The sequence below is a fragment of the Terrapene carolina genome, unplaced genomic scaffold (genome assembly GCF_002925995.2).
Source record: "Terrapene carolina triunguis isolate 2854851 unplaced genomic scaffold, T_m_triunguis-2.0 Scaffold25, whole genome shotgun sequence".
Lineage (NCBI taxonomy): Eukaryota > Metazoa > Chordata > Testudines > Emydidae > Terrapene > Terrapene triunguis.
This window is the reverse complement of record NW_020664376.1, coordinates 2,916,149-2,942,367: the sequence shown is the minus strand read 5'-3', so window position 1 is coordinate 2,942,367 and position 26,219 is coordinate 2,916,149. Positions and strand designations below refer to the sequence as shown.

At 40.9% G+C, this 26,219-nt stretch overlaps 1 protein-coding gene across 1 annotated transcript in view; it reads left to right on the top strand.

Annotated features, from left to right (window-relative positions):
• Positions 1–4,991: 4,991 nt before the first annotated feature.
• LOC112110503 (gamma-tubulin complex component 5) overlaps positions 4,992–26,219 on the top strand; it is a 46,463-nt gene continuing 25,235 nt past the window's right edge. The window contains exons 1-13 of the mRNA XM_026650444.2: positions 4,992–5,152; positions 7,772–7,825; positions 7,910–8,018; positions 10,548–10,644; positions 12,674–12,753; positions 14,990–15,128; positions 16,182–16,299; positions 17,463–17,552; positions 20,521–20,614; positions 20,961–21,207; positions 21,372–21,583; positions 22,108–22,223; positions 25,148–25,416. Of these exons, the coding sequence (XP_026506229.1) occupies positions 4,992–5,152; positions 7,772–7,825; positions 7,910–8,018; positions 10,548–10,644; positions 12,674–12,753; positions 14,990–15,128; positions 16,182–16,299; positions 17,463–17,552; positions 20,521–20,614; positions 20,961–21,207; positions 21,372–21,583; positions 22,108–22,223; positions 25,148–25,416 (1,786 nt within the window). The remainder of the gene's footprint in view (positions 5,153–7,771; positions 7,826–7,909; positions 8,019–10,547; positions 10,645–12,673; positions 12,754–14,989; positions 15,129–16,181; positions 16,300–17,462; positions 17,553–20,520; positions 20,615–20,960; positions 21,208–21,371; positions 21,584–22,107; positions 22,224–25,147; positions 25,417–26,219) is intronic.

The following is a 26,219-nucleotide window of genomic DNA, read 5'->3' as shown; positions in this document are numbered from 1 at the left end:
AAAACTAATAAGAACTGTGTAATTATGAGGGACTTTAACTTCCCAGATATAGATTGGGGAACAAATGCTAGTAACAATAATAGGGCTCAGATGTTCTTAGACGTGCTAGCAGATGAATTCCTTCATCAAGTAGTAACTGAACCGACGAGGGGGAATGCAATTTTAGATTTGGTGCTGGTGAGTGGTGAGGACCTCGTTGAGGAAATGGTTGTAGGGGACAACCTTGGCTCGAGTGACCATGAGCTGATTCAGTTTAAACTAAATGGAAGGATTAACAGAAATAAAACTGTGACTAAGGTTTATGATTTCAAAAAGGCCAATTTTAATAAATTAAGGCAACTACTTAGGGAAGTGGATTGGGCTAACATACTTAGGGATCTAAAGGCAGATGACGCCTGGGATTGTTTCAAGTTGAAGTTGCACGAGCTGTCCGAGGCCTGTATCCCGAGAAAGGGAAAACGGTTATTAGGCAGGAGATTTAGACCTAGCTGGATGAGTGGGCGTCTCAAACAGGCAATTAAGAAAAAACAGAAAGCGTACAAAGAATGGAAGGGGGGAGGGATCGGCAAAAAAACCTACCTTATTGAGGTCAGAGCATGTAGGGATGCGGTGAGAAAGGCCAAAAGCCGTGTAGAGTTGGACCTTGCGAGGGGAATTAAATCCAATAGTAAGAGGTTTTATAGCCACATAAATAGGAAGAAAACAAAGAAAGAGGAAGTGGGACCGCTGAAGAATGTAGATGGAGTGGAGATTAAGGATAATTTAGGCATGGCACAATATCTAAATGAATATTTTGCATCGGTCTTTAATAAGGCTAATGAAGGGCTTAGGAATAGAGGGAGCAGGACAGAGGGGAATAAAGGAGAGGGGATTGACATTACAGTATTAGAGGTGGAAGCCAAACTTCACCAGCTAAACGGGATTAAATCGGGCGGACCGGATGATCTTCATCCTAGAATATTGAAGGAACTGGCGCGAGAAATTGCGAGCCCCTTAGCGATAATTTTTAATGAATCTGTAAACTCGGGGGTGGTACCGTTGGACTGGAAAATAGCTAATGTGGTTCCTATTTTCAAGAAGGGGAAAAATATTTGAGAATGTCAGTCTATCACGCATGACTGTACGGAGAAGAATAGCTGACATTTCTACCAATTTAAGTGATCAGTTAAAGCAGAGAGTCAGTGAATTCTGCTTTTACTCCCTAGCTACGGATGAAAGCACCGATTTAAAAGACACCGCCCAACTTCTTATTTTTATTAGAGGTATTGATAAAAACTTTGAAATTACTGAAGAACTTGCTGGCATGTGCTCCATGACGGGTCGCACAACCGGAAAAGAAATCTCCAGTGAAGTGATAAAGTGCACGAATGATAAGTCAGGATTAGATTTCACAAACTTGGTGGCCATTTGTACTGACGGTGCTCCAGCTATGTGCGGAAAAAATGTTGGAGCAGTTACTCTTCTTGAAGAATTTATTGGGAGAGAAATAACCAAACATCACTGCATTATGCATCAGCAGGTTTTGTGTAGCAAAGTCTTAAAATTTGAGCATGTAATGTCAGTGGTAGTTTCCATTGTAAACTACATCCGTTCTAGAGGACTAAAACATAGGACATTTCGAGCCTTTCTTGAAGGGGTAGACACCGAGTGCAATGACTTAATCTACCATACAGAAGTGAGGTGGTTGAGTCGAGGAAGAGTGCTCCAGGGTTTTGTTGCTTTGAAAGAGGAGGTAGCAAAATTCCTAGAAAATGGGCCAATAAAGTTCCCAGAGCTTGAAAATGAGTCCTGGAATCAAGATCTCTTTTTCTTTTGTGATATTACAGCACACCTGAATGATCTCAACATTCAACTTCAGGGAAAAAATCAACTTATATTTCAAATGTGTGCAGCAGTGAAAGCTTTCAAAATGAAATTGAAACTTTTCAGAAGTCAGCTGTCAAAAGGTGAAATGTGTCACTTTCCCACTTGTGCACAGCGTATCCCTCAGCACAAACACGTCAAGTTAGGAGAAAAATACGCAAAGCACGTCATTCTTTTGATTGAAGAATTTGACAGAAGACTTACTTTGTCTAAAGAAGAAGACGTCCAGTTGAAGCTGATTGAAGATCCCTTTTCTGTGGATCCAGAGGAAGTGCCACTAGATTTGCAGTTGGAGGTTATTGAACTTCAGTGTTCAGCAGTTTACCGAAATAAGCACAGAGAAAGCAGCTTGCGGGACTTCTACAAAAGTCTGGACAATGAAGTTGCACTGAAAACGTTCAGCATTTTTGGACGCACTTACATATGTGAACAAACATTTTCCATCATGAACATGAATAAAAACAAGCAACGTTCTTCTCTGACTGACGACCATTTGGAAGACATTATGAAAATATCCACTTCAAATATGACCCCCAAATGCGACAAGCTTGTTGCCGAAAAGAGATGTAATATTTCTCATTAAATTTGCAAGGTAATTATGAAAGTATAAATGTTTTCTTTCAACGGAACAGATGTTTTTAATTTTTCCATGATTAATAAAAAAAATAAAATAATTTAAAAAATTGTTTGATTTAATTGAAAAATTCTTAATAAAGTATCACACACCCTCCCCCCCAAACCTTAGCTGTTTCGGCGGGGCGGTGCTGGGGAAGGAGGGTTTGTTTCCGCAGGGCTGGGCGGTGCTGGGGGGGGGTGTTTCCGCGGGACCGGGGGGTTTTGGCCCTCAGCTGTTTTCTTTGGAGTAATATGGCCCTCGCCGCTTTACGAGTTGTGCAGGCCTGGTCTAGATCCATCCTCTTTGGAACCCCCTTTCAGGTAGTTGAAAGCAGCTATCAAATCCCCCCTCATTCTTCTCTTCTGCAGACTAAACAATCCCAGTTCCCGCAGCCTCTCCTCATAAATCATGTGCTCCAGCCCCCTAATCATTTTTGTTGCCCTCCACTGGACTCTTTCCAATTTTTCCACATCCTTCTTGTAGTGTGGCCCAAAACTGAACACAGTACTCCAGATGTGGCCTCACCAATGTCGAATAGAGGGGAATGATCACGTCCCTCGATCTGCTGGCAATGCCCCTACTTATACAGTCCAAAATGCCATTAGGCTTCTTGGCAACAAGAGCACACTGTCGACTCATATCCAGCTTCTCGTCCACTGTAACCCCCAGGTCCTTTTCTGCAGAACTCCTGCCTAGCCATTCGGTCCCTAGTCTGTAGCAGTGCATGGGATTCTTCCATCCTAAGTGCAGGACTCTGCATTTGTCCTTGTTGAACCTCATCAGATTTCTTTTGGCCCAATCTTCTAATTTGTCTAGATCCCTCTGTATCCTATCCCTACCCTCCAGCGTATTTACCACGCCTCCCAGTTTAGTGTCATCTGCAAACTTAGATCAACCTCTAATAGTAAAAAAAAAAGGTCACTCCTAAGACAGCAAAATGATGTGCTGCAAAAGTTACTGTAGTAGAATAGGAGTACTTGTGGCACCTTAGAGACTAACAAATTTATTTGAGCATAAGCTTTCATGGGCTACAGCCCACTTCATCAGATGCATAGAATGGAACATATAGTAAGAAATATATATACATACAGAGAACATGAAAAGGTGGAAGTAGCCATACCCATCTGATGAAGTGGTCTGTAGCCCACAAAAGCTTATGCTCAAATAAATTTGTTAGTCTCTAAGGTGCCACAAGTACTCCTGTTCTTTTTGCGGATACAGACTAACACGGTTGCTACTCTGAAACCTGTAGTAGAATGTTATCACATTATCTCCTTCCTGTTATGATCGTCCTGTTGCTTTTGCTGACAGGGCTGCTTGTGTGATTATTAACCTTTACATAGACAAGATGTTTTATCCATTCTCTTAAAATATTGTTTCTGTGTGCTGCACATAGACAATTTGTTTCTTTCCTGAACTAAAAATGAAACAACTGCAGAACTCTGAAATGATTTTACGTTGGAACTTTTCCAAATATTACAAACATACAGCTGTGCACCTGCAATGAAGTTTTGAACTGATGTGAACTGTAAGGAAAACAGTAAAGATATGTAAAATCTATAAGCATTTATTTAGTGATCCCATGTCTGTACTGGTTGGACTTAACAATTCAGGGTGAAATGGTAGTTTGCGTTCCTTGTCCTCTGGTTCAAGTGATGGGTGGGGTTATTAGGAAATGAGTTACTAAAGTTATTCAAAGCGCTGGGCATCAGGCAGTTGTTCATCTTGATTATGCTTAGGGTTGATCTTGTTCTTGCCCCAATCCTGCAATGTTGAGCATAGGTTGAGCCCAGGGCTGCATGGAGCCTGTTGAAGTCATTGGAGCTCCATTCCAGCACAGGGGCCAGCCCACATACAATGCATTGTAGGATTGGGGCCTTACAAGCTAACAGAAGCTTGAAATACTGGCCATTAGCTATATGCAAAATGGAGCAAGCTCCCACCCAGCTCTTATTTATGTTTGTCATTCACAATAACAATACTTTGAACTGATCCAACCCATCTCCTTGCAGCAGAGAGGCTCAAGGCCAGCTCCCTGTCACTGCCCCTTGAGAAAAGTGTCTGGGGAGACAGAGAGAGGATGAGGAACATGCTCAAGGTCACACAGTGAGCACTTGCAATGGAGCCAGAAGCTGGGTCTCCCAATTCCCAGGCCTGCTCTCTGTCCCCTCTCCCCTTGGCTGGGATAAGGTAGAGACAGAGCCCTCAGCCCAGCACTGTGACCAATCAAGGCTACAGAGTCACATGATACTTAACCCCACCCACCAGCGCGTGCTTTCTACTTATATAACACTTCCAACTCGCGCATGCGCACAGCTCCAGCGCCGCAGCCCTTCCTTTAGAATCTGCTGGGCTTCACTACCGTGGGGAATCTCGTGAGAGTAGGAGGGAAAGTGCCGCGAGACGAGCTGCAGGACGGCGCGGCGGTGACAGAAACAAAGTGCGGCGGTTCAGGCGCGCCGCCGCCTCTTCCCCTCCCCCCCAAGCGCGCGCGTTCGCTTGCCCTCGGGCAATGGCCACTCAGCCCGCGCGCCGGAGCCCCCTCGAGCAGGAGCAGGACCGCGACGTCCGGGCGCTGATCGGGCGCCTGACCGGCCTCCGCGAGGCGCAGGGCGGGGAGGTGCCCGGCGGCCGCTTCCAGACGGCGCTGATCTTCGCCTGGTCCAACTTCAGGTCAGGGGCCGCGCGCTCCGGGTCTCGCTGCCCCTGGGGCAGCCAAGGGCTGGGCGGCTTCCCGCTGTGCGTGCGGCCTGCCCTGTCTGCGGGCCCCTGACCGCCCCGGGTCACTCAGGCTGCGGCAGCCCGGGGAGGTGGGGGCGGTTCCAACGCGCCTGCGCTCCCGCCTTCACACACTGGCACGTGTCAGGCCTGTCTGAGCTGCAGCCTTACTCTCTCTCTCACACACACACACCCCCTGTCTGTCACACACACCCTGGCCAGGCCTGTCTGAGCTGCAGCCTTACACACACACACCCTGGCTAGGCCTGTCTGAGCTGCAGCCTTACACACACACACACACTGGCCAGGCCTGTCTGAACTGCAGCCTTACACACACACACACTGTCACACACTTACCTGGCCAGATGTTCGTGTGACCCTGTGGCTCTCCTGACAGCCCAATAAGTAACCGCTGTCTGCTGCAACATGGCACATGCCAGTGAGAACATCAGCATTTTCTCCATTAAAAAGATCCAGGCTCAGCATTACCATCAGGGACTTAGTTACAGGTGCTTATCAGAGGAACAGTGGCTGCCGTCCAGGCAGCTATAAATCTCTTGCTGTCCGCTGTGTTACAATATTAGTCTGTTGGCATAAAATAAGCTGCTTTTTAGTGATTTTGGACAGAACACTCAACATGATGTTCAAGGCATCACGTTAGGGAAGAGAGGGAATAACAGCTATTGAAATGAGCAAATATTTCAAATTGAGCAATGTCACACACAAAAAACAGTCAAGATCTGCCTCAATAAGTGTACATTTCTCTCCAAAAGACAGACATGCTTTTGACCTTAATGCATGTGAAATGAGTTCAACATAATCTTTATTAATCTGTAATCTTAAAAAATTATAAGGGCATAGTCAACTCTTCCATCTGAAGTGTTTTACAAATTGTTACAAATGGCATGTAATCTCTTCAAATTATTGTAATCTTAACAGGGATTCCCCCCGCACCACTCCAATTGACAGCACTTTTATGTAGTCGATTTCACTCTTTTCCCCCCTATTGTCAACTAGTCCTTGCTTCTGCAAAGATGTATGCATGTGCTTACTTTAATGCAGTGAGTAGCGCCATTTGAAGTCACCGGGAGTACATACAGTGCATAAAGTTAAGCACATGCCTAAATCCTTGTAGAATTTGGAGCATGTCATTTTCTCCCTTGTTGAAAAGATCCTATAAACATCAATGGGGAGTAGACTTCTAAAAAAATAAAATCTCAGAGTTGCTAGGAACATTACTATGAGTCTACTATCTGTCTAATGAAGTAGATATGTGTTTTAAGGATAAAAACCATAGTAATCATACATAGCTATGGATTGAAACTTAAAATTCATTCAGCTTTTTTGGGAGTGTACTGAAGTTAACTCGGGTGGCCAGCCTGTGGCTCCGGAGCCACATGCGGCTCTTCAGAAGTTAATATGCGTCTCCTTGTATAGGCACCAACTCCGGGGCTGGAACTACAGACGCCAACTTTCCAATGTGCTGGGGGGTGCTCACTGCTCAATGCCTGGCTCTGCCACAGGCCCTGCCCTCACTCCACCCCTTCCCGCCCCCTCCTTTGAGCCTGCTGTGCCCTCGCTCTTCTCCCCCGAGAGCCTCCTGCATGCCACAGAACAGCTGATCGTGAGGTGTGGGGAGGGAGGGAGAGGTGCTGATCGGTGGGTGGGAGGCAATGGGAGTGGAGGCGGGGGGAGCTGATAAGGGGCTGCTGACTTATTACCGTGGCTCTTTGGCAATGTACATTGGTAAATTCTGGCTCCTTATCAAGCTCAGGTTGGCTACCCCTGAGTTAACTTTTTATCTTACATATGAACTTCTTACAATATGTTCATTACCAAACTGATAGGCAGTTATTGTGATAATGTCTTTGGTGGTAATGATTTGAGAAACAATTTAACGGGCTTATTTAAAAGTTAACAGTTGCCATTATTCAATATATGACATCAAAATATATGATACCTGCCAGAATGTTTGTCATGTAGCAACTGCTGTGTAGTGTAGATGTTTACAAGTGAGGCTTCTTACTGTTTGTGTAAATCTAATATTTTTAAGTAAGCATTAGCAGCGCATTGCAGATCCAGATTGCAAACACAGTACTTGTTTATCTGCTCAAATAATAAGTCTCTTCAAATAGTTATCAAACATCTACTAGTCTGAGGCAAAAATAAAACATAATGTGACAGAGGGATGCATCAGCATGGTTTAGGTACAATGCCCCTGGTAAGAAGCCCAACCCATCATCACCAGCTGCTGGGAAGGGTGCTAGTATTCTTAATAGGATACTGTTCCTAGATTATGTTTGTGGATCTCTGCTTTCTCTTGCTCGCTGCCCACCTCAGAGCCTCCTGTTTAGCATGTGTAATGTGAATAGTACGGATGGGTGCTACTCTACCTTTCCTCCAGCCTCTTGACTGTTGCTGGTGTTGCTGCAGGTAAACAAACTGTCCCAGCCTGCCAGAGGATTTCCCTGACAGGCCGCGTGCCAAAGGTTGCCGATCCCTGCTATAGGTTTTTTTCCCAAACATTTCCTTGCACAATGCAAAAACTGTATTCTGTTTTAATTTCTCATCTAGATTTCATCGGTTTCTTGATGTAAGCAGTCACAAAGTAGAGAGGACAATAGAGGGGTAAGTTTGTCTTATTTTTACTATGTTGATTAATTCTGTTCATTTGAAGCATTCATTGATAAGATTTATTTATTTTTAAATCAGAATTTATGAAAAGCTGATTGTTCATTCAGACCTCAGTAAAGCTGCAAGCTGGAAAAGACTAATAGAAAAGTTTCTGAACTCACCACTTCCAAGCACTGAAGAAACAAAGGTGTGTAACATTTTCTTCTTTGTTCTAATTTCTTTGCATTTATCCTGATGCTGGTCACTTTGTAACAGTTTTAGACCAGAAAGTACAAATGAGTTACATTACTACTAAGCTACATGATTGCTACTCTGTGAGCTGATTTTTAAAATTATAACCTACCGACTCCCTATTATTAAAATATGTATTTATTGGGCATCCATCACCATGGTCTCTGGGTGCACTTTTCATGGCTTAAATTATATCATTAACATTGCAGATAAGAGGCATAGAGCTCCACATTCTGTGTTGCATGAACATTTTTGATAGGACAGGGAATCTAGCCGTTCATCTTAAGAAAACAGGATTTCATAGTTTTCAGTGGGAAAACTGTGTTGAGTTCCAGATCAGTTTAGGGCTTCTGCTGGATTAAAACTCTGTGCTCTCACTTGGACCATGTCACTTTGGTTCCAGTGTGGTTGTTCTGAACCTGTTCTAGTTGATCTTTGAAGACTGAAAGCTGCTGCTGTTGTGAAATGCAGGCCCCTGAGCTGGGTAGAGGGACTCTATGATGTCATACTATTTAGTAGGGCTGTGTGTTCTATTTCCTGATGCCCATGCTTAGAACCTTAACTTCATTTCTAATTTAACTGAACTGTGACCTTTCTTTGGACTGGTTTAGATTTCTTAATGTGGGAAAAAGGAACAACTATACAGTAGCAATGCAAATGCACCCTGAATTGCTATACTCCCCCCCCACCCCGGAGATTTTCAACGTATATGTACTTTTAGCTGTGGTGTTTTTTGTGAATAAAGCGTGAGCCAGTCTACACGCTCAGAAATGTCAGGTTGTATTTAGCACTCAGCAGTGTTGTATAAGGTAATTGTGGTGACCTTTAGCAGTTGCTCTTGTTGATGAGTGAACTTGGGTGTCTTGCTGCCTGGCTCTGTGGAACTTGTCCATCTCAAAGATGATTCTGTAAATAAAGTACTTTGGCAGATCCTTGTAAGGAGAATGGTGTTAGCCTTAAAAAGGACTATGATATTGTAGTATAGCCTGATGAGTGCCAGGCTGCTTTTCTACTAATTTGATTATAACATTTTTTCCCTCCTATTCTTTGCCTGCGGCACACAATAGTTTAATCTCCTGAGGGTTGTAGTATTTCGATCTAATTGTAGTTGTTGGGTTTATTGTGCAGATAACTGGGTGGTGCTGGTGACCTGTGATGCTTAGGAGGTCAAACTAAATGGTTCAGTGGTATCTTCTGGCCATAAACTTTATGACTTTAATAGAAGTGCATGGTTTCCTTCTAGCCCCGAAACAGCTTTTAAACGCTATTTTTTAAATTAAAAAGGTCAAAATATCATAGAATATCAGGGTTGGAAGGGACCTCAGGAGGTCATCTAGTCCAGGGGTCTCAAATTCAAATGACCACGAGGGCCACATGAGGACTAGTACATTGGCCCGAGGGCCGCATTACTGATACCTCCCTCCCCCGCTGCCCTCCGCCCCACCCCACTCCACCCCTTCCCTGAAATCCCCACCCCAATTCTGCCCCCTTTCTGTTCCCAGGGGGTGCAGGAGAGGTTCGGGGGTTGGACTCCAGCCCGACGCGCACCGGGGGCAGGGCAGGCTCACTGCCTGCCTGTCCCTGCGCCGCTCCAGGAAGTGGCCGGAACTTGGGGGAGGAGGGGCACAGGGGTCTGTGTGTTGCTGTTGCTTCAGGCACTGCCCCCAGCAGCTCCCATTGGCTGGGAATGGGGAACCGCGGCCAATGGGAGCTGCTGGGGGCACTGCCTGAAGCAACAGCAACACACAGACCCCTGTGCCCCTCTTCCCCATGTTCCGGCCACTTCCCGGAGCGGCGCGGGGGCAGGGCAGGCAGGGAGCCCCGGGGCATGTCGGGCTGGAGCTGCTCTAGGTAAACGGTGCGGGGGGGGAGGACCACAAGGAGCTTGCGGGCCGCAGAAAACAACCCCGCGGGCCGCATGTTTGAGACCCCTGATCTAGTCCAACCCCCTGCTCAAAGCAGGACCAATCCCCAGACAGACTTTTTTTACCCCAGTTCCCTAAATGGCCCCCTCAAGGATTGAACTCACAACCCTGGGTTTAGCAGGCCAATGCTCAAACCACTGAGCTATCCCTCCCGCCATGTAGATGTCAGAATCATTAAATGGTTCCATTCACGAAGGGTGAGTGACCTGTTAATAGTCTTGCATAACTGTGTAACCATTGTCTGTATAGAATAAATGAGTTTGTGGAAGTCATTTAGAGTAAATGGATGAGGAGTCCTTAAACCCTCATGTAGACTTTTAGTTGAGGTGCTTTAATTTGCCATGGTTAGCATAATTTAAACAAGAATTTTAGGTGACTAGATTTTCAGTTTGTATTGGAAAAAAAAAAAAAGTAAATTAGGATATCCATTACTTGAGATGAACTGTGAGGGCTAATACTACACACTCTGGCATACAACATTCTAGTCTGTTCATTTCCTAAAGTCTTTTAAACCATTTTATTCCATTTATTGCTTTTTTTTCTTTTGTGTATTTTTAAAGACAGATGCTCATTACGCCATACTATCTCTCCTACTGTGCTTGTCCGATTCTCCTTCCAACACCAACTATGTGGAAAAGCCAAGAGAAAAAGAAGTGGGTAGGTTACAAGATCTTTATATTTGAAATGAAAAACACACAGACAAGTGACAATGTGATGGGACTTTTTTTTCCCCTTTGCAGTCTTATAACATCATGTCTTAATTCATTTCAAGATCCTCTACTGGTTATCTTTTGTGGGTTTTTAATCTTGTATCTAATTAACCTATACATCTAAGACACACTGGAAACTAGAAGGTTTGTGGATGGGGGAAAAGATTAATGTTATGACTTTCTCATCCGGGTTGCTCGTTCAAATCCACCCCCGTTGGTTGCTATCTGAGGGCCATTTGGTGTGTTGTGTTTAAAGCCTGTGATCTCTGTTCTGTTCCCGTAAGTGGGAACAAGTGTTAAATGACTGTCACAGTTAATACCCTCTCAGCAGAGGGGCCAGTGAGTGAAATATTATGTCACTTATGGAACCACCACGTGAGGTTTGATGAATATTGGTGAGCCTGGAGGAAGTTTGCATTACTGCTGTATCTTCTGCGTGAGTAAATAAAGGACTTCACTTTCTAACAGTGTCTATCCTGACCATTTCATTACACTGAACTGAGCCAAAACCAAAAATAAAATCTATCTAAAACTAGTAACTTCGCATGTAATTTCACATAGGAAAGTTATGCAGTAACTTGACATAATGCAGTTTGGTTATTTCTGTAATCTTTTCATTTTAAATTAAAAATATTGCTTTTCTGTTCTAACCAGTTTTAACTTGGCAACATCTAGTCATCCACCTTAACTTATCAAGAGTTAATTTTACGTAATCTCCCGGTTTTGTAGTAGTATTGTACAATTTCCCTATGTTTCTGATTACAAACAAATGGCGGTAAATTGACAATCCCCAATGGATCAAGAATAAAAGGATGAGAAGAGTGGAACACCTGAGAAAAATGTGTTTGGGATACCACACATCCTTGTAGTATTCATTTGCAATGCTGAATAAAATAGCCATTAAAAAAAAATGGTTTGAAACAACATTTTAGTCTAGAAACTGTGGGGGAGGGGAAGAAGCCTCGTATCTTAAAATTCTTTTTCAAGTGGCCTCTGCACATTTCCACTCTTGGAATGCACTAGTGACGCAGCTTGGACTGCATTGTCAGCACATCCCAAAAGTGTGAACATGCAGAGGTTACCTCAGAAAATTCCAGTTACAGGTGAGTAACCTTCCTACTGGATTAAAGTATATTATTTTATATTGTTTGTGTGATTATTTTATTTAAAAATATTTATCTATAGCACTATGGTTGTACATATTCTTTTACACAGAAGGAAAGACAAGTTCCCTTCCCTCAGTAATTTACAATCTGGGTTCCTGATCCTGCAAAGACTTGTCCATGTGTTACTCTTGGTAAGTCTTCACCTCAAAGGAAAACCCATGGCACTGAGTCACAGAGCCCAGGTCATTTGAGCTAGTGGTACTTAAAAATAGCAGTGCAGACATTCTGACTCAGGCTGGAGCCTGGGTTCTGAGACCCTCACCAGGTTTCAGAGCCCGAGTTCCAGCCAAAGCGGGAATGTCTAGCCCCAAGCCCCAACAGCCCAAGTCAGTTGACCCAGGCTCTGACACTCAGTGCTGCAGGTTTTTCTTTGGAATGTAGACCATTTTTATGCACTGGGAGTAGTTCCATTGAAGCAACTGGGATTACTCACAGTGCGTAAAGATACGCACTCTTGCAAGTCTTTTGCAGGATTGAGGCCTAAAATAGATATGACATGATGCAGGAAGAAGTGAAATCAGGCAAATGGGATGACTGTACACCATATTGCAAATTTGTGTGAGTCTAAAACTCAGAATCAGAGGAGCACTTCAGGAGAAATGTATATAGGTAGAGAAAGAAACAGGAAGATAATTCATCAGACCACTTAATCTTCAGTGAAAATTTTATATCATTGCTAAAGAAAGTGACAGTTTTGAATGGAAGAGAGTATCTCTTGTCAGTCTGCACCTTTAGAAAAATATATGTCTTGTTATAGAGGAAGTTGGAAATAAGCACAAAAATATTGAGTCTCACTTGTATTCCTTTTAGAAAAGGAAGAAGAATTTGACTGGGGAAAGTACTTGATGGAAGGGGAAGAAATTGATTTTGGTCCTGACATAGACACACCAGTAAGTAATATCTTAAAAGTGACTGACTGTGTTCTTACAGACCGTATATATGATATTTAGGATTATAGATGTTCACTAAAGCAAATAATTTATGGCTTGTTGATGTATGGGAGCTATAGCTATGGCAGGGCACATTCTTTCTAGAGCAGTGGAGAGTCAGGAAGTCAACTAAATAATGTTTTGGATCGCAGAAGGGCGGGAGGCTGTATCACTGTGGACAAAAACAACTGTTTAGATTTTTTTGATCAGTTTTTTATTTAAATACAGGTTTATTTTTTAAAAATAAACCATTTAAAAATTAAATTAGAATTTGACAACCTGTTAAGGCCTAAATTTACTCTAATCTATTAAAATAATTTAAATAGAAAAAAATTGTACTAAGCAGTACATGCTTGCTGATGATGTTTTAAAGACAGTCAGATCACTGAACTGGTGAAAGTCAATCCGTAAGCACTTGAAACCAGAGTTTGTTGAAGTGTTAAACCAGCTTTTGACTGCATTAGCTTCTTCTGCAGGTGGAGAAGCCTATTTTCTTCATTTCAGATCAATGACAAGTAAATCCAAGGTTAAGCTGATTGGGAGTTGGAAAAAGCAGGAAAGTTTGTTTGCCTTTTCCAGTCTTGAGTAAAAACCAGGTGTTAGAGGATGAGATCTACTATTTCTAAGATTTTGAAGGACATGGTGATCAGAAACAATTCATTCAATTCACTAACTACAGATAATATTTCCTTTGTTTAAATAAATCAGTTATTTTGAAATGCAAAATGTATTTTTATAAACTTTAATCAACTTTTTGTCTTATCTATCCAGCATGTTTGAGCTTTTATTGAATGAAAAATGTTTTTGTGCATTTTGATTGAATTTCCATCCAAATAGAGCTTAACACAAATCACACGTCAAAAAAAATTAAACAGTTAGTAAATAAGAACATAAAGAATCCAAGAATGGCGATACTGGGTCAAACCAATGGTCCAGCTAGCCCAGTATCCTGTCTTCCGAGAGTGGCCAATGCCAGGTGCTTCAGAGGGAATGAACAGAACAGGAAATCATCAAGTGCTCCATCCCCTGCCCCCATGGCAAACAGAGGCTAGGGACACCATCTCTGCCCATCCTGGCTAATAGCCGTTAAAATGCATCTTTCACCATTTTCTAACATAAGTAAAAATTAAGAATCTAAATAAATGTAAGTTAAGTTATATAATTGCTTCAGTAAATGTGTATAGATTGTGTATCCTAGTTAGTGTATCCACGCTGCACCCAATCCTGACACAATGCAAGGGCTAGTCCTGCCCCAGAAACACCCCAGGGCTCTGCGCCAGGCACACCAGATGTGTGCAGGCAGGCTTAGCCCAGCAGGATCCAAATGTGGAGGTGTTCAGTGTGCGGGGGATCCAGGTGTGGGGCAAGAGGGTTCTGTGTGGGGCAATCTGGATGTGGGCAGCTCAGTGAGGGGTCCGGGTGCAGGGGCAATGAGACTCTTTGGGGTGGGGTCCAGGTGAAGGTTGTTGGGGCTCGGTGGGAGGGGTGGGGTCTGAGTGCTGGGGGAGTGGGACGGGGATCCGGATGCAGTTGGTTGGGGGTCTGGGTGCGGGGGGCTTGACGGGGTGGTCCAGGTGCATAGAGGTTGGGGCTTGGAGTGGGGGTACGTGTGCAGGGGGCTCATGGGGGTGGTGAGGCTCAGCGGAGGGTCTGGGTATGGGGGTCTGAATGCACAGGAGTTGGGCAGATGGGGAGGCAGCTCCCCGTACAGTGACCCCTTTGTGATTTACCTCTCTGGGGCTGTTCCAGGCACCCAAAATGATGCATCTGCCCTGCTGGAGAGGGGAGTGTGGTTGCTCTTGTAGCTTCCCTTTGCTTCCCTGTCAGAAAAACATTTTTCTCAGGGGAAGGAAAGAAATCTGCAGCGGACATGAATTCTGCGCGTGAGCAGTGGCACAGAATTCCCCTAGGAGTAAGATATGTAGAAATACAAAGTCACTGCTCCAAAAAGCTTACTATTTTGATGATGTCTGTAACTTAACAGTTTGGGCCATGTTATAAAATAAATTTGGGGAAAAAAATCAAATGATTTTCAGGGTTCTTTTTAGTTTCCCTCATGCCTTTTTTTTTTTTTTTTTAGTGGAAGACAGAAAGTAGACATGTTACACTGACTTTCCCTGCCAAGAAGGACTGAGTATACTTCCTTCCCTCATGTACATTGCACTAAAAATTTACTTGGTCTTGTCATACTTGACAGGATTGGTCTGAAGAAAGTGAAGAGGAGGAGGATGCCCAACAACCTCTGAGCAGGGAAGACTCTGGCATTCAAGTAGACAGGACACCACAAGAAGAACAAGACCAAAACAAGAAAACAGTGTCTCAGGTCACATGGAAAGGTTGGTTATTCAAAATTCTCTTCATGGAGGGATATCATAACAAATGGATTTCTAATAAATGATTCTCACTCATATGTGGCTACCTAACAATAACTATGGAAGAGTTCTATATTAAAGTGCTCTGGTATTGTCACTATAATTAAGGTTGTGAGTTTGGTTATGTATTATAGTTACTCTTTAACAGAGTAAAATGGTAGTGCCTCATTTGTGTGTAATGAAGGTTTGATCTACTTTCCATTAAAGTCAATGGAAAGACTTCCATTTATTCCTATGGAAGTATGCACACCGATGCTGCTCTAGGGATAAATGTACATCAGATAAACACAACTTAAATATATCTAGACATAATACAAAGCTTGTGTTATTAAATGTTAACACTGAAATAAAAGCAGGTATTAAGAAAAACATTTGTGTGTGCTTGGGTATAGTATAATTCAATGAATGAAAATGCTTGTAATAAATGTGACACTAATGGCTCCCCTTCAGATTGGTTTCAGTCGGTTTCCCTGACAGCTGTGAAATTATAGGAGAGCGCACAGTAGGCTATTGCACCTAGAATAGAAGCTGGTTATCTGTGAGGCTAGGTGTCATGGGGGATAAAACTAGGAGAAAAATTTTTTAGGTAATGTACTGAGTGCCTAGTATTAGGGACACCCTGACTATAGGGTGAGCTTACTGGTATTTGGCACCTTACTTTTTAAAGTTACCTTTGATATAGGTTTTGTATGTATCGTTTCAACAATTGTCTAAAATAAAGTACATTTCCTTAAGATGGAAAGATATATAAATATTAATAGACCTCTGTCTTATTTTTAGGGCCTGATTTTCAAAAGGTCAGGCACCTGTGTGTATAACTAACTTATACATGCAATCACCATGATTGTACATGCAATAAAGTGCAAACAGACAGGAGTAATTAGCCAGTTAATTGAATGCAGCTATATCCTGAAGCTAATTCATTGTTTGGATGCTTATTAGTGAGACTTTTTTGTCTTTTATAAGCCTTCCCTACATAAATGAAAATCCTTCACTGACTATCAAATGTCTTACCAGTGGGTGAACCTGATGCGCGCAGCTGGCTGGAACAGCATGTGGTTCCTCAATATTGGACAGGAAGAGCTCTTCGTTTTTCTCACAGTTTGCACCTACATTCCAATTTAGCTGCTGTCTGGTAAGAAAAAAAGATCACGTACATGTTCACCGCTGATATTAAATAAAGCCAGATAATGGTTTAATGAACTATTAATGATTTACATTAAGCTGTGATACTGTTAAAGTGTAAAATGTGTGTGCTCTTCCAAAATATGTAGTTAGCATTTGTTACTGATTTAGTTTAAAATATATTTATATATTGCAAACTAAGTGCGTGCAAATTGAACAAAATGAGCCAGTATAATTTTAACTTTTGCTTATTGTGCTGAACAGTCGTAGTTCTTCCACCCCCGTAAAAATGCATAAATGTCTTGTGTGTTACTGTCCTTCCCAATGTCAGAATTTAAAACAAAGCTAGTGCTGTTCTGTCCATCACAAATTCCAAATCTCAGTTTGGACAAATTTAGCATGTGTAGGGCAATACCAAATTGTGATTTGGTTTGTGCGCACATTCACTGCCAGTGAACATATTTGGCTTGGTTGAATTTTGAGCTAAGAAATTGTATAAATAACTAGTACTATCAGTGATAAAAATGAATTAAAATACTAAAAACTTCAGTAATCCTAACATATTACACTAAAATCTTTTAATCTATCTACCAGTAAAGAAATCATGGAAGGTCTATGAATAATTGTAGAACTTCTTCCTATGATCTTGTGTTCATATTTAGAGGTGAAGGAATTTCCATTCCCTTCGCAAGTTTTTGAGATGGCATGTGTTACTTTGAGGTGGGATGGGATTTGGGGGTTATTCGTGATCCAAATTCATGTTTACTCTTGACTTTAATGTATTTAAAATAGCTACATGTTCTATTTGATAATCATTGAGTCAAAAAAGTGGATTCATCACATTACTATGTATGTTATTGGATATTAAGTAATAAACATTTGAGAGTTGGAATACTAAAACTAATTTAATACATCAAATGTTTGCAAGTTAATGGTAGTTGAGCTTTGACTGGATAATATTTTGGTGGCTTTTCATATTTTTTTGCCTCTAAAAAGGTTTAGAATCAAACTCTGCTCTTGTTTATAGCCTATAGAGCTTCATGGAAGTCTTTGAAGTCAAAGGTGTAAATTAGGGGAGAAATGAGCCTTAAGATTATTGCTTGATTCTTATTTGTAAACACTTCAGCTATGATTTCAGTTTTTTTTAATTAATAGTACATTTTCTTCTTTTAGGGACCAACACTTGTACAGCAGCGATCCCTTATATATGCCAGAAGAAAGAACTCTTGTAACTGAAACACAGGTTATCCGGGAAACACTCTGGTAAGCAGGAATCCCTGAAATACTTGTATATGAAATGTATTTAATATTCAAATGATAAAAGAATCTTGCATCATAGTGTTATTGGTCCTAGGAGACAGATTTGCAGTTGGCTTTCAGTGTCAGAAAAGAAATATTGCTGTGTCCTTTCTTTCTAATCTGTGCCCCATCACCAGTAGTAAAGATTCTGTAATTGCAACATTCTTAATAGTTTTAATGCACAAGCCAGAAAATAAGCCAGCTCACTCTTTCATAACTGTATTGCCTGTGCAGTACAAAAAACTTATTTTTGTCACTTAAAGTGAAAGGACTCAATGCACAATGAGCAGATTTGTTGAGTAAAAAGTCAATGTCATTTTATTTTTCTTATTATTAAAAATACTTTTAAGCTCAATTCAGGTGAGAGGTATGAGGAAACCTCTAAAAGAAAGAGCTGAGACCATGACCGTGTGTTCTGTTGGAAATGTATTTCTGATCTTCAGCAATATCGTTTACAGTCTCTGGGTCACAATGGACCCATTATTGCTCTCTGATTCCCAGGTGACAGTAGTGCCACATAGTCATGCTACCATGCCCTCTATTCATCCAAAGCTGGCCTAGTGGTTGCAACCATTTTTCTCTGATGTTTACATTGTCACAGTGATCCACCCCTTTTCAGTATCAATGTTAGATTTCTACATTATGCTCTACTGAGAGCCACCTTGGAAAGGTACCTGGAAGATGCTGGCATCTCTTGAGTATGACTAGTTGCTGCTTCAGAACTTTGTTGGCTTCCAAGTGCAATTTAAGATGTAGGTTACAATTTAGTAAACCTTATATGGCCAGCCGAGGGTTTGCCCCTCTTATGCGTTGTCTTAACACAGCAGTAACAATCCATCGGTTCTTGATGTTAAATGCTTAAGATATGGCTGACATTGTGATGTGCACTGGAGGGCTCACATCTTTGAAACTTTCTTCCTTTAACAATCTACCAGACGTGGGTTTGTTGAGAAGTTGAAGAGTTTTTTGTCCAGGTTTTTTCTTATCCTATAGGTTTGCCACTGACAGGATTTGAGGATGTTTTAATGATTTTTAATTCAATTTTTTGTTGTTGTTGTTGCTGCTATGATTGTTGTTAGGGACTCAGTTGTCAGGCTGGAAATCCAATTTATAAATATTTATGTATTATAATGTGAGTTATCTTAAATGAATTTTAGAATTTTAAGTCTTACAGAAAGTAATTCCCAACATAAGACTTTTTAAGACAACAATTTAACGTGATGTCCCATTCTTTGTGATAAGGTCCACAGGTCTCTTACAATGGTACTTCAACCTGCTTGCAGCTTGGGGGCAGAACCTGTTCTGTCATTCATTTTATTTGAAGTTAGGAGATTTCTCTAATACGAACAGTATTGTACTTTTAATTTAGCCAGGTAGTCCTCAAACTGTCATTCCCTAAGTAAGTTCAAGAAATATTCCTCCTCTTGTTGAGCATCAAAGTCCTGTCTTTAGGAGCACTGGCAATCTCAAGGCAGAGTAGTTATATCTCCTGCATTGAGATCTGCTGGACAGCCATTAATTCACTAAGTCTGCATATTGGTCATCGAATCTTGGCCAGTGCCATTTATTTCCTTTTGGCCAAGTCTTCTGTATGCCCTAGTGCCCAAGAGAAGGTGGAGGAGATATTTATGTATTATCTACCTAGTTTGGGATGTCCATATTTAAAGAATGATCCTACTTCCCATTTTGGAGGAACACTGCTATGAAAATCCCATTGTAACATATCTGTGGATTTTAGCATGAAGAAGAACAGGAAAATTTACCCTTGCTTAGCTGAAAATATCCTTTTTTTGAGAATGTAATATGATTCACAGATCTGGCTGACCATGGAGACAAATGGATCTCAGAGATGGAAATTGTCATCCAAGGATTTGGGTTTGTTTTCATTATGTGGAATTTAAAATGTTCTGTTTTTTCCTCAAAGTATACTTGGGTATTCCCATGCTGCCAGTGACTGACAGGTCTAGTTCTGTTCCCAGACTGCAAGCAGGCTGAAGTACCATTGAATGAATCTGTGGATCTTATTACTTTGAAGAAAAATGGCCATTGCTGGAGATGGAACACTGGATTGGGGGGGACTGATGCCCTGAGGTGGTATGGGGAATTCTCTTTCTTAGGTGCTTGGCTGGTGGGTGTTGCTCACATGCTCAAGGTATAACTGATCACCATATGTGGGATCAGAAAGGGATTTCCCCCAGAGTAGATAGGAAGGGACACTGGGGGGAGGGTTTTCATCTTCCTTTGCAACATGGGTCACTTGCTAGGATCATCTGGACTTATAGCACTATATCAATTCCTTGCCAGTGCAAGGGCCTCGGTTATTGGTGCACCTTGGTCTATCCTGTTCTCTACTTGTGGCACACAATTGTTGTTTCCTGAAGGCTATAGTACTTTGGTCTAATTCTGGTTGTTGGGCTTGGCAGGGACTGGGTGGTGTTTAGTGGCCTGTGATTTTACAGGAGTTAAGACAGGATGATCTGGTGGTTCCCTCTTGCCTTAAACTCTAACTCTAAGGGCATGTCTACACTTTGAGTGGGGATGATTCCCAGCTTGAGGAGATATACCCATGCTAGCTCTGACTGAACTATCACATTAAAAATAGTGTGTAGCCACACTAGTATGAGCAGCGGGAAGGGTTAGCTGCCCTTAGGATGATCCCATTCAAGATGCTAGACATGGACTTCGGGCTGCTCATACCACTGCGGCTATATTCTGTTTTTAGCAAACTAATTTGGTCAGAGCTAACATGCGTTTGTCTACTGGAGCTGGGAATCACACATCCAGCTCAAAAGTGTAGACCTACCCTAAGAAAGGAAATTTTCAGGTAAGCAAGACTAAATTTTCCTCTTAAGGATTTGACATATATATTTTCTAATCCATATAATTATGATGAATTTGTTTTTAAGAATGCTCACCTTTTCTTGCTTTCCAGGCTTCTTTCAGGGGTGAAAAAGCTCTTTATATTTCAGCTGAATGAGGGAAAGGTGACTGTGAGAAATGACATTATTGTAACTCATTTGACCCAGGTAAGTTATTTGATCAAGCTGGGTTGATTTTATTCAAATCATAATTTAATATGCCTGTCTTTAGAGGGCTTGAATATTTGGGGGATAGGAAACTCAACTTCCTGTGGAAAAATAATAATGCTTCCACACCTGTTTTTAACTTAAGCAACACATATTTGGATTTAATAAAACAAAACTGAGTGGGCGGATGCCATAAAAGAGATAATATTCAGTGACAGTGAAATTGTTATATTTATCTCTTAAATTCAACAGTCACTTTCATTTTACCTTTTATATATCTTGTGATTTCTGGTTGTGTAAAAGGATTAATATTCATAAGATAATTCTGGAAAACCTTATTTTGTAGAACTGCTTAAGATCAGTATTGGAGCAGATAGCAGCATATGGACAAGTTGTGTTTAGGCTGCAGAAGTTCATTGATGAAGTGATGGGGCACAGCTCAGAAAGTGTAATACCTGGAACCATTTCCACTCCCAAGAAAACTACAGAACCCCCATTTAGAACCTACCAAGCTTTTATGTGGGCCTTGTACAAGTACTTCATTAGTTTCAAAGAAGAGCTTACTGAAATTGAGAAATGCATAATCAACAAAGGTGCAGTATAGGGGATATTTAATTTATAATAGGAAAATGTGAGAATAATATACTGTTGTACAAATAAGTTTAAACTATGAAAATTGTATAAAATGCTAGACAATATTTAAAAAATATATAAACTTGCTAAAAATGGTTATCTTTGTATATTTTTGGTTTTGCAGACAAAACAGTCACTCTTTCAATAGTAGTAGATAAGTTGTCACCTCGACTGGCACAGCTTAAGGTACTTCACAAAGTTTTCAGCACAGGGGTAGCAGAAGTACCGCAAGTACCACCTGACACTCGAAATGTTGTAAGAGCATCTCATTTGCTTAATACACTCTACAAAGCTATTCTTGAATATGACAACGTTGGAGAAGCATCTGAGCAAACAGTATGTCAAATCTAACTTTTTACTTTATTATGAAACACAGTATCTAGAATATTGTTTAACAAGTTTTTATGTGAAGCTTTTTACCACTGAAGAATTGATTTATAAGTCTGTTAGGTCACAAATGAAGTACATGTCGTGGTCTCATCCTATTCTCCAGTTATCTACATTATAAATCACACAATCTGCTATGGCTGGCACTTTGTGCTCAAAAGAGACTTAGGACTGGAAATAATGAAGGTTGCTGGTTAGGACTGAAGGGCATTGAGAAAGCAGTGTAGAGAAGGTTGCAGGGTGTCTGCTTACATTTAACTGACTGCACGGCATTGCTTTTAGTTCAACATTATGTCTGGTCAAGTTTTTTAAAAAATTGTATGTACATGTGCATACTGTAAATATATATTTACACAGTTCTTTGGATTGGCTTCTCTGCAGTGTATAGTAGCTATTTTATTTGAAATAATATGTGTAATTTTGCCCAACGTTTATAAAATCCCACAACAATTGGTGTTTACTCTTCATTTCAGGTATCCCTCCTCTTCTCTCTCTGGGTTGAAACGGTAAGGCCGTATTTGCAGACAGTGGATGAGTGGATTGTCCATGGTAACTTGTTTGATCCTGCTAAGGAATTTATCATTCAGAGGTATGGATGATGATGATGAACAGATCAAAACAGTGTGGCCTACATAAACATTATAGCTGTTGAAGAAGAGACAAACTGGATGGTGGCATGACAATAATTTCGTTTGATAAAACAGCTAGAAATGATCTGATTTTTTTAAAGTCCTACTTTTTTTATCCATCTCTAGTCTACATGGGAGAAATAACATGAGGTTGTGAGACAGTGACCCTAGTAGTTGTTGATATGGTATAGAAATAAGTTAATTTGGAAAAATGGAAAATTAAAAAATATGAAGTTGGCCATCAAACCACAAATATTCAGTTTAAAAAAAATCAATTCTTTTCCTAAATTAATGTATCCATAATAAAATAAAATTGATTTTTTCCTAATGCATGGCAAGATAGTGATATAAACCTATTGCTATTTGGAACAGAAACATAAGATAAAACAATGTCTTGAGTTATTTGCATACTCCTTTCAGCATCAGTTAGAAGAATTAGTTCTGTTTGCACATTACATTTTGATGATCACTTTTTACAGTATAGTAGTTTAAAATAGAAAAATGCAGAAATACTAAATTTTTGTGTTATAGCGGTCTATAGCTATTAAGCTTTTTTCCATTGTGTAATATTACTCAAGCTTTTTTCTAGCTGATCAACAAGTAATGGCAATTGGTTAAAAAAAACTAAGCACTTTGAATGACTGTGGAAACACAGATTTTGTTTACTGTGGAAGACGATTAACTGCTGGCACCAGAACTTTTACCTTAATAACCTTGTTGTGTCCTATTGCATTTCTTTTCCTTTGGGTCTAAGACTTTCAATTAAAACGGGGCTCTCGCCTATTTGGGATGGCGTTAATGTACAATTAGATTATTTTTAGCAGTTAACTAACAGTAGTTGAGAAGGAAGCCTTATCTATAAATTTAACTTCCCATGAGAATTGTTTTACCTATTTTTTACTGGGATGTGCTAAAACAGAAGCTATTAAAGTATTGTTGTGTATGTGTTGGGTATTAAATTTTGAGGTATTTCAGACACGTGTGCGTTATGTGGTATTCAGTTTCACTTTAGTTATTTGTATGGAGACTCCTACATAGTGATGTAGGTTTTTCTATTTTATTTATTAAGTAAACCTAAAAGCATCAATCATTTGTAATTAAAGATCCATGGCACTTTGAATAATTGACCTCCTGGATAAATTCCAGTTTGAGGTTTTGGTCTGGTTACCTACATTTCTCCTGGATTTCAGTTGTATATAGTAGTGTAACAGCATGGCACCCATCTCACACAAGCACCCCTTCTGGGCCAGTGGGTCTCTGATCTTTAAACAGTTCGAGCCCTGTTATTGGGCTATACCACCAGGGCTTTCTCCCTGGAGGCAATGGTTTTGCCCTCTTGGTCTATCCTGGTCTCAGCTCTCCAGCGGGCCACTAAGTAGTTCAGTTCCCCTTCTGGGGGTTTATCACTGTCTGATTGTAGGCCAGTTCCCCAGTGGCCTACGCGGGGGACCCAGGCCCACCCACTACTCTGGGTCTCAGCCCAGGGACCCTAAGAATAGCAGCCATGTGCCACCATGTCCCTTTAGCAAAACTGCCTTCAATTCCAAAGGCCACTACCCCATGGCCCCACTTTCACCAAAGCTTCACCCTTACCTCAGGGCTCATCTAAGTTCAGGCTCAGGAGCCAGCACTGAGCTGTTCATGGTGCTGCAGTTCCTTTTGGCCGGCCAGGAGCACTATATGTGCTCCTCCAGCTCCAGGAAGGAACTGACTGTCTCTGGCTCTGCTACTCTATTTGTACGGCCCTCCTGGGCCCTGATTGGCTGCTCTAGGCTGCTTGAAGTACTACTGTTCTGCTCCTTTCCTGGGATGGGTGTGTCAGGACACTAATCCACCCCGTCACAAATAGTCTCTTGTTTCTTGTTCTAATAATCTATTGTGCAATGATTCTGTGCGATGTTAAAGTTACCATCATTCTAGAGATGGCTGTGTGTCAATCATAGGTGAAATGATTACTTTGTGTGTGTTGTTCAATAAAGATAGTTGCAAAGTTTTTCACTTAGAAAGGAAAAAATCAAATTCCCAAATACAGAATGGGGAATAATTGGGTAGGTAGTAGTACTGCTGAAAAGGATTTGGGAGTTATAGTGAATCACAAATTGAATGAGTCAACAACATGAGACAGTTGCGGAAAAGGACAATAACATTCTGGAGTGTCTGAACAGGAGCGTTGTATGTAAGACCTAGAAGGTAATTGTCCTGCTCTACTTGGTGCTTGTGAGGCCTCATCTGGAGTACTGTGTTTAGTTCTGGATGTCATACTTTAGGAAAGATGTGGACAAATTGGAGAGAGCCCAGAGGAGAGTATCAAAAATGATAGGCCAGGTTTTCTAAACCTTCCATGATGGAAGATTTAAAACTTGGCACATTTAGTCTTCAGAAACGAAGACTGAGTGGGGACCTGATAAGTCTTCGAGTACGTTGAGGGCTGTTACAAAGAAGACTTATCAGTTGTTCTCCAAGTCTGCAGAAGATAAGACCAGAAGTAATGGGCTTAATGTGCAGCAAGAGAGATTTAGGTTAGCTGTTTAAAAAAAAACTTTTCTAACTATAAGGATCATTTAGCTCTAGAATAGGCTTCCAAGTGAGGTTGTGGAATCCCCATCATTGGAGGTTTTAAAGAACAGTTGGACAAACACCTGTCAGGGATGGTCTTCTAGACTCTAGGTTGACTTCATCTTGCCTCAGTGCAGGGGACTAGACTTGGTGACTTCTCGAGGTCCCTTCCAGTTCTACATTTCTATGATTCTATCATTTCTATGGTGCGTTGGGATAATTCCAAATAGAAGGTGAAATATAAATTAAAGATTTATATTATTATTTAATAGGGAAGCTTTATCTTTTTAAAAGGATAAAGTGTAACGATTTTCTCTCTCTGTTGTAGAAACAAAAATGTCCCAGTTAATCACAGGGATTTTTGGTATGCTACCTACACATTATATAGTGTGTCAGAAAAGATGGAGAATGAAGAGAAAATGAGTGATAATGCCAGTGCCAGCTCTGGCAGTGATCAGGCTCCCTCAAGTAGGCAGCACACAATGGTCTCCTTTCTGAAACCAGTACTTAAACAAATCATCATGGCTGGAAAGTCCATGCAATTGTTGAAGAACCTACAATCCAAAGATGATTATCCACGGCAAGCTGCATCAAGAGGTGAAAATAAGTTGTGTAAAATATTCTTCTTCTCTGTATCTAACAGTATTTGTGTATTTAGGGTGTATTAGTGTTTCCATTATAATCCACTGTTTAGTATATAACTCTCCTTGTTATGCTTGCACTGTGTGGTTTGTAACTTCATCTGATTTGAAACAACTAGTTCTGTTCCAAGAGCCCTGATGCATGCAACACACACAACAATGTGAGAAGAACTGAATTTTTACCTTAATTCAGAATTTCTTTGCTTTTCTCAGTTTTAAGTTGCTCTTAAACGTTATTTTAAATTCTCTCTTGTTAGTTTGTACTATTTAAGATCTTTATTCAAACTATAAAACTATTTTCTTATTATGTGATTAATCAGTTGGTTCCCATTACTGAGTAGTTCATTGGTTTAAGGATGATAGGTAATAAATAGGATTCCTGATTTGAGGAAAGCCTGTTGGTGATCTGCCCAAAGACCTTGATACAACTATAAGCATGCGGAATGTTTGGAGTAACCAGCATGAATTATGATACACAAAGGACAGTAGTGGGAGCTGTGATGTCTGTTGTCTTCACGTGGGTCAATATAAATTAGCTATTTGTAGGTTATACAAGTCCCTTTCTATTTAAATGTAGAGTGAGGTGGCTTTGAACTGTTTTGCGACCGCTTTTTATATCTGTGTTATCCCTTTTGGCATGGGAGGATAAACTGTCATTAAAACAAGTTTTGTATTAATGGCTGACAGTTACTTTATACCCATCGTCTTTAAGGGTTTAATATTTTCAGAAATATTAATTTCATATTTTAGGTCCCAGTT